This window comes from Nycticebus coucang, chromosome 13 (genome assembly GCF_027406575.1).
Source record: "Nycticebus coucang isolate mNycCou1 chromosome 13, mNycCou1.pri, whole genome shotgun sequence".
Taxonomy (NCBI): Eukaryota; Metazoa; Chordata; class Mammalia; order Primates; family Lorisidae; genus Nycticebus; species Nycticebus coucang.
The window spans coordinates 21,776,991-21,790,701 of record NC_069792.1 but is presented as its reverse complement, the minus strand read 5'-3'; the positions used below and the strand labels follow the sequence as shown (position 1 = coordinate 21,790,701).

General features: G+C 41.5%; 1 protein-coding gene across 6 annotated transcripts in view; it reads left to right on the top strand.

Annotated features, from left to right (window-relative positions):
- The window catches only part of EYA1 (EYA transcriptional coactivator and phosphatase 1), a 330,700-nt gene that overhangs the window by 201,966 nt on the left and 115,023 nt on the right, over nucleotides 1-13,711 (top strand). For 3 of the 6 annotated variants that reach the window (XM_053559176.1, XM_053559175.1, XM_053559177.1), the window contains 3 exons: nucleotides 8,950-9,019; nucleotides 9,352-9,497; nucleotides 13,095-13,232. In XM_053559176.1, coding sequence (XP_053415151.1) covers nucleotides 8,950-9,019; nucleotides 9,352-9,497; nucleotides 13,095-13,232 — 354 coding nt within the window. The remainder of the gene's footprint in view (nucleotides 1-8,949; nucleotides 9,020-9,351; nucleotides 9,498-13,094; nucleotides 13,233-13,711) is intronic. The other 3 variants (XM_053559181.1, XM_053559179.1, XM_053559180.1) reach the window with 3 other exon arrangements.

The window sequence follows — 13,711 nt, the reverse complement described above, 5'->3', positions numbered from 1 at the left end:
TTCACTGCTGTGTCCCTGACACCTAAAACAGTACCTAGCACATATTAGACACTTTATGTTTGCTCAGTGAACTAACAGCTACATGAATGAATGAATGGTGCTTCTACTTGTTTCTCTGAAGTGACTCAAAAGGAGAGTAGTGGTAGGCTTGTGAGCTTGAAGAGTTGGAGAAGACGGATATAGGTGCAACGGGGAATGGGAAGTCTAGGCTGCTTAGAAACATAGCAAAGGATTGGCAGTGAAGCTGACGGTCTAAACAAGGCTGCAGCCAGTGAGCCTGGAACCTCTATGGTAGAAAACGGTTTCCCTACGAGGGCTTAGCAGCCCACGTATAAAGTCACTGGGTTTGATCCAGGGTGGAGGATTTGCTAGGTAGGGCGTGGGAGACTATAGAGTTAACAGAATTGAATATATCCGGAAAATGACAGTTTAAAATAATTATTTGTATAACCAATGTAAGTAGAAAGGAGGAGAAGGTAGGGGCTGGTACCTCGAGAGAAGACAGGGATGTCAGGGATCTCTCAATTTGGTTGGATATATGTGAAATAAGAATAAAAGAATGAAAATTCTGGACATGGACGATGCTCCTGACTTAAACTCATGAGGCCTCCACCACGTGCTTCTGTTGTTAGTTCTCTGTACCTGCCTTCCTCAGCCTTCATCATTCCTCTTAGAATTGTTCTTCAGCATGTCTTCCTAGTGAATGAACATCCTATGAGAACTGAGGTTCTGTTGGTCTTACAGTTACCATCCCAGCAGCCTTCAGGGTATCAAGCACAAAGGAAATGCTCAATGAATGTTTGCTAAGGAAATGAATTAGTCAGTGTGGCTGTGGCTGTAAACCATGGAATAGGGAGAAAAAGTCGGGATGTGGTCTTGAACTTGGTAATTGAAGTAGAAGGCCAAGGTCGAGGCCCAGACAGAATGAGGAAAGAGTTGGATGCATAAGGGGGCTTTTCAGGAGAGGCAGCAAAACAGTGAAGTTTTTGGTAAATGCAAGGCTGTGTCCAGAGGGGTGGGTCATTCATGAACGTGCTGAAGAGCTAGTATGAATCTCAGAGAAGGGAAGGTTTTACGAGAGAGCAGTTGGGCCCCAGCTTATGTCTTCCTAGAAAAGCCAATAGTTTGGGAAAAGCAGCAGTTAAGATACGTTTTCAGGTCTTCGTGATACCTGGAATCTGAGAAAGTCAGTAGCCTCTACCTGAAAAGATAGGCAGGAGAAATAAGAGCCTTGGAGAGGGGTTTAGCTGAAGGTGGTGAGGTCATTTGGGAAGAGGCTAAAGCTGTGAAGTATCTTGTTTTCCATGGATTATCTGTGTTGGACACAGAAGAAAGAATCAGGGAGCTAGGGAGTTGGGTCAAGGCATAGAAAACACGGAACATCAGAGGAAGGATATTCTTTATTGTCTTTTACCTTTCTTTTTTTCTAATGAATAAAGATATAGAAGTTATGGAGTGGCTGTTAACAGGGCTTAGGGTTTTGTAAAATAAAATAAAAAAGAAGTAGTAGTCTCCTTTAACTCCAAACTGGTCTTTTTTTTTAAATTTTTTTATTAAATCATAACTGTATACAATGATATGATTATGGGGCATCATACTCCAAACTGGTCTTAACCTCTGTGGTCACCATTTCTACTTTTTTCTCCACAATGGCTTAAAAATTTACATGCACTTAAAAATCTCCATCCCAACTGTTCTTGGTGTCTGAAGAAAGTAGATGACAAAGATAAAGAAGGAATGGAGCCACTCTGATACTGATGATCACTCTCTCCACCCCCATCTTTCAAGGAGCCCTGGCTGTTCGAAGGATTTAGGAGGTGGTGAGCCTCACTCTTTTCCAGGGAGTTGCTCAGGTATCCTGAGAGGGGGAGAGTAAAGAGGAAAAGGTTGGTTTTCCAAGGCATGTGGATGAATTGGAAACCACAAGGGTGGGTATTGTGTTTTCAGAATATTGTCTAGTGATGTTTTGCTCATTTACTCTTAGCCAGTGAAAAGCAATACTTTAATGATTTAAATTTTAAGAACAATCAAGATTGAAAATAGTGTGTTTTTAATACCTTTGCTGCTTCTGTCATTTCCACAAAGCCTAATTATGTTATTAAGTCTTAAATAAAACACCAGTTGATGATATAGATCATACAAAGTGATGTCTGGTGGTGTTTAAAAATGAAAATAGAATCAAGGATGCCTGTGGAGGCTCGGCGCCCGTAGCACAGTGGTTACAGCGCCAGCCACATACACTGAAGGTGGCAGGTTCGAACCCGGCCCAGGCCAGCTAACCAAAAATGACAACTGCAACAAAACATAGCCAGGCATTGTGGCAGGCGCCTGTAGTCCCAACTACTTGGGAGGCTGAGGCAAGAGAATTGCTTGAGCCCAAGAGTTTGAGGTTGCTGTGAGCTGACACCACGGCACTCTGCCGAGGGCGACATAGTGAAACTCTTTTTTTCAAAAAAAAACAAAAAATGCTGTGGAGGAGAAAAAAGTATCATGTGTAACAAATACAGTTTCTTCATCTTTTTAATTGTCCATAAAAAGACAGAACACTGTGGGTCTGACTCATTCTTTCAACAGTTAGTTATTGAGCACCTCCTGTATGCCAAGCAACATTGTAGGCAGTGAGACCAGAGCAATGACAAAGTAGACAAGGTCCCAGCCCTCACGGAGATCTCATTCCTGCAGGAGAGAAAGATGATACGGGGTAGGTGGTAGGTGGCTGTGAACATGAATAGGCAGCAGGAAGTGCTGTGAAGGAAGTGAAAACTTACCAAAGAATATGGTGGGGGAGCAGAGCGGGGTCCCAGTTAGAGGGTTCTCTCCGGGGAGACAGCTTCTAAGCAGAGATATTGCAGGAGGGGTGAACATGCTTCAGTTAAGCTAAAGGTGATGGAATAATAGAGGGCTGAGGGGGATTGTGGCATGATCAGATTCATGTTTTTAGGAGATTACTGTGGCATGGAAGGTGCTTTAAGGAGAAGAGAGGAGGGAGGGAGGGTGGAAGCAGGGAGCCCGGTATTTGCTTGGTTCAGAAGGAGGGCCGTATCAGCTCATGTCTTCCTAGAAAAGCTACCCAGTAGGATTGAACATGCCAGGATTTTGCTAGGGGATGGGGGGAGAGGGAAGCAAGGAAGGTTCGTTTAGGCTACCTTGCATCCTGAGGGCATTTCATCAAGGCCATCAGAGGCATCCCAGGCCTCCTAGGAACAGGCTGCCTTAGTATCCCCAAGCACTGCCATTGGTCAGGGAATCCTTTCCGAGTGTGGCCTTGTGAGTTTACACAAGTGGATAGCAGTTCAAGTACACACCCTGCAGCAGGAGAACTAGGACGTGGCTTCTGATGTTGGTGATTATAGAGCAGAATGATAGGGGAAAAGTGAGAAGTTGTGCAATTTGCGGGTGTGTTGAAGGGGGGCAGACTGGACCTGGGACAGAAGCGTTGGTGGGGGTGAGGGAAAGAGAAGAGTCAGAGCTTGCGGAGATCAGCTGTGATCTCCTTATTGGGCTCAGTGGTGCTGCCCCAAGGGGAGGAGCCGGGAGGAGGAAGGGACCGAGGACATGCTGATTGGAGATTCTGTCCCTTCTCCCAGGGGATTCTCCAGCTCATAACTGTTACTCACTTTGGGCTCTCCTCTCCCTTCCTAGTAGATTTGAGGAACTTCTTTAAATTGTATGTTGGAAGTAGGAATAAGAACAGAATAACTGAAAACAAATGTTCTAAAACATACAAGGCAGTACTGGGTGTCCGCACGCTCCGAGGCTCTGCGGCATGTTTACTTTGGAGTTTACTAATAGTAAACTGACCATTTTAGTTACCTTGGTAGATGATCTGGGGGCATTCCCTTTGCTTTGGGTTATTCTAGTCCCATGAAATTAAAATCCATCTGAATTCCTGGATTACTATTTGGAAAGTTAAAGATGTTTTAGGCCACGTAGGAAAAATGTATCAAGGTATAAGATGATAGAGTTTTGATTGTAGGCTGCTCAGAGCTTGCAGGGGTTTGGAGATTTAAGAGAAAGCCCCAAAGATCTGGCTTAATATGTGAAATATTCAACAATTTTCAGCACATATATTTAGATGAATAACAACAGGACAGCTTTGGAGGTTCTTCACATTTATTTCATAAGGCACACACTACTCCAATTTACAGTGCCAAAGGGCTGAATCAGGTTAATTATGTTTATTAATGAATAACTTAAAATAATCGAACCATTGTTCAAATCATGTGGTTTTTAAAATCTACTTCATTGATGACCCAAATCTCACATTCTTTTTAAACAAATACTGTTTACTGATTACTTACCATGCACCAGGCCCATCTGGTGCTGAGGAAACAGAGGAGAGTGGTGTGTATAACCGTCTGTATCCTGCAGACGTGAGCCGCGATGCAACGTGGTGAGTGCTGTGTTGCCAATGTGTGTGATGTTCTAAGAAAGTACTGAGAAGGAAGACATTATCCTAGAGAGAAAATGTTTTAGTCCCCATGACAGAGCAAGTGTTGGTCAGGCAGAAGGAAAGAAGAACCTAAAGAGGCAGAAGATCATGTGTGAACAGCAACCAGACAGATGTAAACTGCAGACAGGGACAGGCCTCCTGAAGTCCAGGGAGGCTAGATAACATCAAACCCAGGAGGGAATTGAAGCTTGAATCTCTCTGTATACTCTGCCAGGAAATTTGTTATTTATTGCAGGAATAATGTGAGCAGTCAAAAGATGGTAAGCTGGAGGATAGATGTGAAGACGTTTCTGTTTAAGAAAGATCACCCAGAGGGCAAAGCATGGCTGTCCTTGAGGGGGACACAGGGTCGGTTGCTGTAGGCTGTTTCACTGGTCTGGGGGAGACATAATGAGCACCTGAGCCAGGACTGGAATCCTGAGGGTACGATGGAGCATGCAGGACAGACGGACGGATCATCAGGCAATTTCTGGACTTGGGTGGGTGAATGACTTGAGAGTCATGAAAAAGAGGGGGAAAAGGGTTTGAGGTTTCTAGTTTCTAGCTAGGACGCAGGAGCTAGTATGTTCTGGTGGAAGAAATTAGACTGACTTGGGTTCTACTACCAACCTCCTCACTTCCTTGCGTGGACCGTTACTTCTGTCAGTCCCCTGTCCCTCCTGTGTAAAACGAGGGCAGAGACTCCTACCTTTAAGTGTGTTGTTGGACAGATGTTGATGCTGTCTGCTAAGCAGTATTAAAAGTGCAAAATGAAGGCGTATTTGACAGCACAGCAAAGTGACAGCAGTCAACCAGAAGTCAGGGTTTACTTTAAAATAACTCAAAGAGTGGCATTAGAATGTGCCTAACACAACGAAATGATTAAATACCTTAGGTAATGTTTTAGGCCATTAAGGACAATAATACTTGAGGTATAAGATGGTAGATTTTGTGGGGGTCTTTATGTTTTTGTTTTTTAAAACAGAGTCTCACTTTTGTCAGCCTCAGTAGAGCGCCATGGCGTCATAACTCACAGCAACCTCAGACTCGAGGGCCTCTGGGGCTCAAGTGATTCACTTGCCTCAGCCTCTCAAGTAGCTGGGACTACAGGCACCACCACAATGCCCACCTATTTTTAGAGACAGGGTCTTGCTCTGGCTCAGGCTGGTCTCAAACTCATGAGCTCAGGCAGTCCACCCGCCTCTGCCTCCTGGAGTGCTGGGATTACAGCTGTGAGCCACAGTGCCCGGCCCAAGGTAGTAGATTTTTGACTAGAAGCTGCTCAGAGCTGATCACCCTGATTTGATTAATGTACATTATATTATAATGCCTGTATCAAAACATCCCATATACCTTGTAAAGGTATACAAATATTACATGCTCATAATAATTATAAATTTTAAAACATGTAAACCTGGAGGAAAAATATAGGAAGGGAAAGTTTGAGGGCAAATGTAGCAGGAGTCTGGGAATATGAGAAAATAAACATTTATTACACATAAGTTTGTTACTTTATATCAATTACCTCGTTTAGTCTTCCCAATAGTCCTATGAGGTATTTTGGTAGCAAGATCATTTTACAGGAGAACAATCGAGGTTTAGAGGGAATAAATTGAATAAGACCGCATAGAAGAATTTGGATTTGAATTTAGGCCGAAATTAAATTCTGATTCTGCTCAGTTCCTGCCCTCTGCAGCCCCCTGAGTTGTTCGTGTGTCTGCACACATACCGTGCATGGATTCTAAATCAGAGCTCCTCTGAGCGTGCTTTACCCTGTGTAATAATCTTGATATCTTGTAATGTTTTATTTGTGAAAAAAAATTGCTCAGTACAACCTATTAAGTTGAGTTTATGACCTTTTCCTGGGTCATGACCCACAATTTAGAAAACAGAAACATAGAGCTAGAACAGAGTAGCGACGTTTTTCTGGCTTCTGCTATCAGATAGCGTCGTATTTGTTTGTTGCTTGGGTTTTAAATGATTATTTGTGATCGTAGTATTTCTCCGGCAGCTGCACTGGGTACGTCCACCTTACCCTTAGCCTTCTCTCAGGAATTTGAAAGGAGAATAGGAGAGATTGTAGCTGCAGGTGACCTGGGCAGGGGTAGGCCTCGGAGTTCACGCCCTCTCCTCATAACCCCTCCCCTCTGCACACTGTGGCGTTTGACACATCCACCCACAGCTCCTTGTCGGTCTGTTCCCTCGTGTAGCACACCACTTGTCCTTGTATGTTTACATTTTCAGCATCTATCAAAGGATCTGAGACAGAGTGGGGACTCAGTATATGCCAGGGCAGGGGCGACTGGCCTGTCGCTCTTCTGTCCATCTGTGCGAAGCGAGGGCCAGATGGTGCAGCCTGGGAGCTTGCAAGAGTGGTACTAATCTAGATCTGCCAGCCCACCTGGGTGCTAAGGCTTGGGATGATTCATAGATTTGGAGATTTTAGTCTAATTCACCACTATTTTCCCCAAAACAATCTGGAAAATTGCATTTGGGAAACATAGAGGTACTGGTGATGTGACAGTATGAAAAATATCTAACACTTTGAGTGCATGGAACCTTCTGAACAGGTTTTTAATGTGTAATACCATTAATAAATAGTAGAGCCTCTGAAGACAGTGATTGTTACTAGTAGAAGAAAATAAGCTTCTTATATCTAATAACTGTACCCTAAGAATCATCTTAGCCTGGTAGAGATTAGGGAGTTTGAGGTAAAAATATTCACATATAGGTACACATGTATACAGAAATGTAAATTTATCTAGATAGTTATATGAAGTCTGACAATTAAGTATACAAACCCACCCTAGAAAAAGTGCTACATACCTCATCACTGAGTATCACTGAGGTCGCCTTTGGAGCACTCCCCTGGGGAAGATGTCCGCCCTTCAAAGCAATTTTGGAGCTATTTTTTGAAATGGCCATCAAAGCTGTCATTCTGTTACCCTTAATATCCTGAATGTCATCAAAATGTCTTACTTTCAGTATTTTCTTTATCTTTGGGAGGGTTTTCCAATATGGTAATTTGTTTACTGGCTACAAACTCCCTTACAGATGGTTCCATGTTAGCTGATACATCATTGTGATGCAAGAGCCGTGAATGGTTGGTCAAGATCTTCAGTTAAGATTTTTCTTTTTCTCTATCGATGTTTGCTCGGTCTGCTGTGCTTCTCACAGTCAGCCGATGATTGTGATGGACAACTCAAATTTTTGCAATATTTTTCATCAGTTCTTCTCATTATTGTTGGCCCTGACATCTCTTTATCAGTGATGCTTTCTTTCCCCTCAAAAGAACACTTAATCCATTTGTACACTGCCATTTTCTTCATGGTGTTATTCCCGTCAACTGGGACTAACATGTCCCTGATTTCACTTCCACTCTTTCTAACCAAGAAAGTTATGAATGTTTGTTCATTGCTCTAAATCAAGCTCCAACGTTCTCACACAGCAGCATACAAAAACACGCAACATAATAATGATTACCACTGAGAAGACACTGCCACACATTGATACGAACACAGCTGTGAGACGCTGACGTACCAAGGTGACAAAACTTTACCGAGCTGTTTGTACTGTGCTGCCCACGTGGCAAGTTTGGGAACTTAATTGTCAGACCTCCTGGACACATACCTGTATGTTAATAGTAACCTTTTTTACACACAAGAAACTTATTTATTTTATAGACTTGTGTGAGTTAATTTGGATTTTTGCTTCTCTATTCCAGCAGGAGAAAAGAACCTTCGAGAGAAGTTTAGTGCGTTTCTGAAACATACTGAATCAAATAAATGTGATTACAAAGAAATTAAATTCTGCTTGAATGCTTAAGTACCTTTTTCAAAAAACAAAAACAAAACAAAAAAAGGTTTCTTACCTGAAATTAAAGTCGAGCACATACTAAAACACGTAAGAACACCAGATCAGCACAAGCAGAAACAGGCTTAGCTTGCAACTTGAGAAATTTAAGATAGTTATAGGAATGCATTTTTTACTATAGAACGTTGCTAAATCAGTACAGGCAAATAAGTATCTATCCTATTTCTCCTCACCTGAGAAAAGATTAGACCACGTTTCTGGTTAATACAGCCTGGGTTTGCGTGTCCCTTTTGAACACAGACAATGAACCAGATGACCTTTCACGGTCCTGCCCAGCCCTGCAATTCAATGTCTTACCTCTTTCCTTTCAGCCTGACTTTCCAAACAGTAGCCAGGACTCTGTGTACTTCTAAAGCATTGCCACTGTGAAAACCATTACAGCATGGACAGGTATTTAACGAGGCTGTGACTATGTTTTGCGAGAGTACATTTAAAATTAGAGCCACTTTTAAATCCGTTTTTATCAGCTGCTTTTTATGGTCTAACGTTCTATTAGGTCAAACCGAATGAAATTCCTATTGCTGGATGTCATAGGTGACAAATACCTGAAACTTCATATGGCCGAACTATAGTTCAAAATAGATCAATGCTTTCTATGTATCTTGTATTATGCTTGGATTATTTGTGCTGTTTGTTTGTTTCAGCCATTGGGAGCAGTAGCTTCAGCCCAAGGCCAACTCACCAGTTCTCTCCACCACAGATTTATCCTTCCAAGTAAGATGTATTTTCTGTTAATCAATAAATAACTTTTCTGAGTAGACTTTTTTTTTTAACCTTATTTCAAGTCTTATCTGTGCCTACATGTTCCACCTTAATTTAAATGAAAGTGTTTTTCCTCGAGGCCCAAATACATTTACACAATTTATACTGAGCCCCGTGTAGTAGAAGCACCCTGAAGTCCGTTAGTGCTGTGTCTATTGTATTTGAAAGTTTTACTTTAAGATACAATCTTTAACTGGAATTTGTGATGTGGTTGTTAATCGGTTACCTTGCATGTTTCCATCTAATGCATGGGCTTTCTATTTTCTGTCATTTCTGACAAATAGCAGACCATACCCGCATATTCTCCCTACTCCTAACTCACAAACTATGGCTGCATATGGGCAGGCCCAGTTCACCACGGGAATGCAGCAAGCCACAGCCTACAGCGCCTACCCACAGCCGGGCCAGCCCTATGGAATTTCCTCATATGGTGAGTACCTGCTCTGAGAGGGGTAACGTTATCAACTGCGTTTCCGTGTATTTTTGAGTGATACTTAAAGACTGTCCATCCGGGGAACGCTGTTAGAAAGAGCTGTCACCTCCTGTTTCTAAATTCTTGCTGCACTGAATTCTAATTAGTATTGTAAGCACTGGTGGCTCCTGGAGGTCAGAGGTGGCAGGCAGATCGCACGGTTCCTAAGCCCTCTTGTTCTCCTTTTTCACTGTTTCTATCTCAACTCTGAACTTGCCATTTGAGCACTCGGCTTTGGAATCCAAAATATTTCTGTGCATATTTGTGATAAAATTTCTGTGAATAAAGTCTTTTGGGGTAAAGATTCATTTCCTATTTATCAGATGCCTAACTCTGATTAGGAAAGTACAAGTGGAATTCAACAAACTCTCCCTCTAAACTGGAGGGCGGTAGTATTCTCACATTTCAGCACGATCAGCCGTTAGGAAAAATGATCTGTGTGTCACTGCCTGGACCGCACTTTGAAGAGGCAAATCAGGAAACATTTAAAGCTCACGTCGCCATTTGTTCCTTCCCACCTGGAGATTATCTTTATCTTGGTGTAATTTAACTCAATTGTTACTTGGGCAATACCTGCAAATTAAAAATAAATCCAGCAAAATTCCAAAGTTTAATTTTTTAAAAGCCTTAGACTTTCAAAATATCTTTTCTTCACTTGAATTGCGATTGCAATTTTGAACAAATTGAACTGAATAAAAATATATGCGTTATTGCTGTTCTACCAAGAAAAGTGATGAAGAAAAGTAAACGAATTTTTAGAGGAAAGAGCTAGTAGAGTAAGTAACTTTGTGCTTGTCATACAGAATCCTGTTTTTAAACCAATATTCTAATTGCGCTTCTGCTGATACTGTTTTGTAGTTCTTTTCTGCAATTAGTGAAAAAATTAATGTTCTTCTTTAAGCATTTCATTAATAATTAGATACTTTATTCATCTTAATTCTGTTTTTATCTTGAACAAAATTGACTCTTTATGAATGTCTTATAAAATATGTAGACATAGAAATCAAATTATATGTAACTTCAGCCTTTATAGCTTTATTTCAAACCTATTAGCTGAATGTTATCTCGTGAGGTGTTTTTGAAGTAGACTTTAAAAAGAGCCTTAAAATGGAATTTCTGGAATTATCTTTCATTTCTATAACTTGGATTCATAAAGTTTCTCAAAATACTGTTATATATGGATAAAATTTATGTGTGATTTATTTTTGAGCTATTAGAAAAAGAGAATCTATGATTTGAATTGCACAGCTACCATTTTGCTATAGTAGAAGTCAAGGCAGTTTTCAGTTTATATTCTCAAAATTTACTTGTACAATGGTTATTTGAAGTGTAAAAGTATTTTCCAGTACACATTCTATGAAAGTACTGTTGACCGACCAATGCTGCTGTGGAAAGGCGCCCTTCCCATCACGGCCTTGGCGGCCCCACACACCTCCTTCCTTCCCTCTCTCCAGTTCAATCACAGGAGGCCCTGGGCAGCTCCCTTTGCCAGTGGATGGGCTGAACCATTCATGGATGTCCTCCGGGTCTGAACCATTAGTGGATGTCCTTGTTGTCTGAAATAGCTGTTTGGGGAGGGAGTGAAATGAGCAGAGCATCTTGAGAGCTGAATCAGCAGCAGCAAAGTGGGGATGGGGATTTTAATATGATAGGTGGGCATCAGGGAAAGGGAGACAGTGTGACTCAGTGTGATGGGCTTGGATTCCAGAGCTTTCCATGGCTATAAGTCCCTTGGGAATAATGTTCAGTCCCTAGCATTTTCCTTTCTTGTATTTTTTGAACCTTGAGTACAGGGAGATGCCCCAAGTGCTTGTGACAGAGGTTCTGTTTTTCTTGAGCCAATGTGTTGAAAAACATGTTACCCTTCTTCCCCTTTGCTTGTTCATAAGGAACAAGGGTTTTCACTGTTGATAATCAAGGTCCAGATGGTCTTTAAAAACTTTCCCCACGTACTTACACCCCCTGACTTTTTACACAGTCTCTGTAAAAGAAGACAGGCATATCTTTTTATAGTAAACATAATAGATTAATGGGGAAAAACCATCATTTGTTTTATTCTTCCCTGGCCACGCTCACAGTCTATCAGGGAAGTGACTTTGCCATCTTACGGTAGTCGCGCTATGGGGCTTTTCTGCCTCTTCCTGCTTTTCCTCACGTGTCCTTATCACAGAGCTCCCCATCCTGAACCTTCAGGCCAAAAACGGGGCCACCCAGGCAACAGCTGGAAATAGATCCATATAGCCTCAAATGGAAAGATTAAGGGGAAAATCTCTTGTGGTGACCACATGAAAAGGAGTTTCTAGAGCGTCAATCCACCTGTCTTGGGAAGGAGTGTTTCTAGAGTCCTTTACAAGTACAGATTATTCATTGGTTTGGGATTACCCACCTACAGGGAAAATCACATTAAACAAAATGTGAAGACTATGTTAAAACTTAAATGTTAAGGCCATTACGAAGTTATTTAGAGATACTCCAGGAATTAAAGTAGGCTCCCTCAGCCAAGAGTCAGATTCTTCCACTGCCTTAGGACAATTACCTAACTTCATTCTACTGATGAAATTCCCCTAAAATGGAAATAAACAGTAAAACTACTGTGTATTCTAGATTCTAAAGATACCATTTATCTCAAGTGCAAAGCAAAATTATTCAAAGATGTGAATTCCCTTGGCAGAAATTTCTCTTGTCCTTCTGTGGGAATTAAGGACGGTTGTTCACTTTTATGACTGTCTTTAATTAAGATCCGGAGCCGAGCCCTGGAGCTCAGGGCTGCCAAACCCAAGTCCTGAAATGACAGTGTCAGCCCGGCACTTTGGATAGTATTCGGAAGCCACAAATACATTATTTGTGTATTACCATATGATAAAAACAAAGGTACTTTAGACTATGTTTAAAACAATTGTATTTGAAATTAAAAGGGACGGAAGGGGAACTACTTGCTGGCTTGGCTTGTTTATTGATCCCTGTGGTGTTTAACAGGGTTCACTTCTTTGCATTCTGCATCCTTGGTGCTTGCTTTCTAAGAGCACTGGTGGATAAGAAGGAGGCTTTGCCTCGATTTGCTTAGTTCTGTTCCCGGTGTGGCTTCCTCTGACTTTCAAAATGAGTGGTATGCTGAAATCAGCTTTGTGATAGAGTAAGGGGGAAAAAAGCTCTCATTATGATCATTCATTTTTGTTAGGAAAAAGCCTTTTAGGAAAAAGGTTTTTATTTTGATAGTAGTTAATGTAACAACTTTCTTAACTCTGAAGGAGATGATCTTCAACTCTTGTAAAATGACAAAATGAAATACACGATATCACTAGGGTGATATTTTATGGAAAGTTGAATTCAGAACAAGGGAGAATAATGTGAATAGGCATTCAAATCCATAATAATCCTGGATTTTTAAAATTGAAGTTATATCTTGTGATATCCTAATTATAAGCATGTATACTCTTTATCATTGAGGCAAGATTAGGAGGCATTGTGACCAAACAGTTGTAGAAATGTGTCTTTTTGTGTATTTACCAGCTTTTGCAAATGAACAGATAGATAAGCTATCACTAACTGATTTAGGTACATTGTGGGCAGGCATCAAGACCGAAAGTGGATTATCACAGTCTCAGTCATCTGGACAGACAGGATTTCTCAGCTATGGCACCAGCTTTGGTACCCCTCAACCTGGACAGGCACCCTACAGCTACCAGATGCAAGGTCTGTATACTTATTGACATTACTGTTTTCCTTAACCTTCTAGGCCAATGTTTCTCAACCTTGTTTATCTCACAGCACATTTGAGCCTGTAGTTAAAGTTCTACAGCACACTAAAATTATGTTGTTTTAAAAAAAAAAAAAGTTAAAAAAAGAATATCCTTACAGTGCTTTGAACGTCTTTTGAAAATAATTTAATTGGCTGGCTCAGTGGCTCACTCCTGTAGTCCTAGAACTCCAGGCCAAGGCGGGTGGATTGCTTGAGCTCAGGAGTTTGAGACCAGCCTGAGCAAGAGCGAGAGCCCCTGTCTCTACTAAAAATATAAAAACTAGCCGGGCGTTGGGGCGGGTGCCTGTAGTCCCAGCTACTTGGGAGGCTGAGGCAGGAAGATCACTCAGAGTTTGAAGTTGCTGTGAGCTATAACACCACTGTACTCTGCCCAGCAGAACAGAGTGAGATTCTGTCTCAAACAAAAAACAAA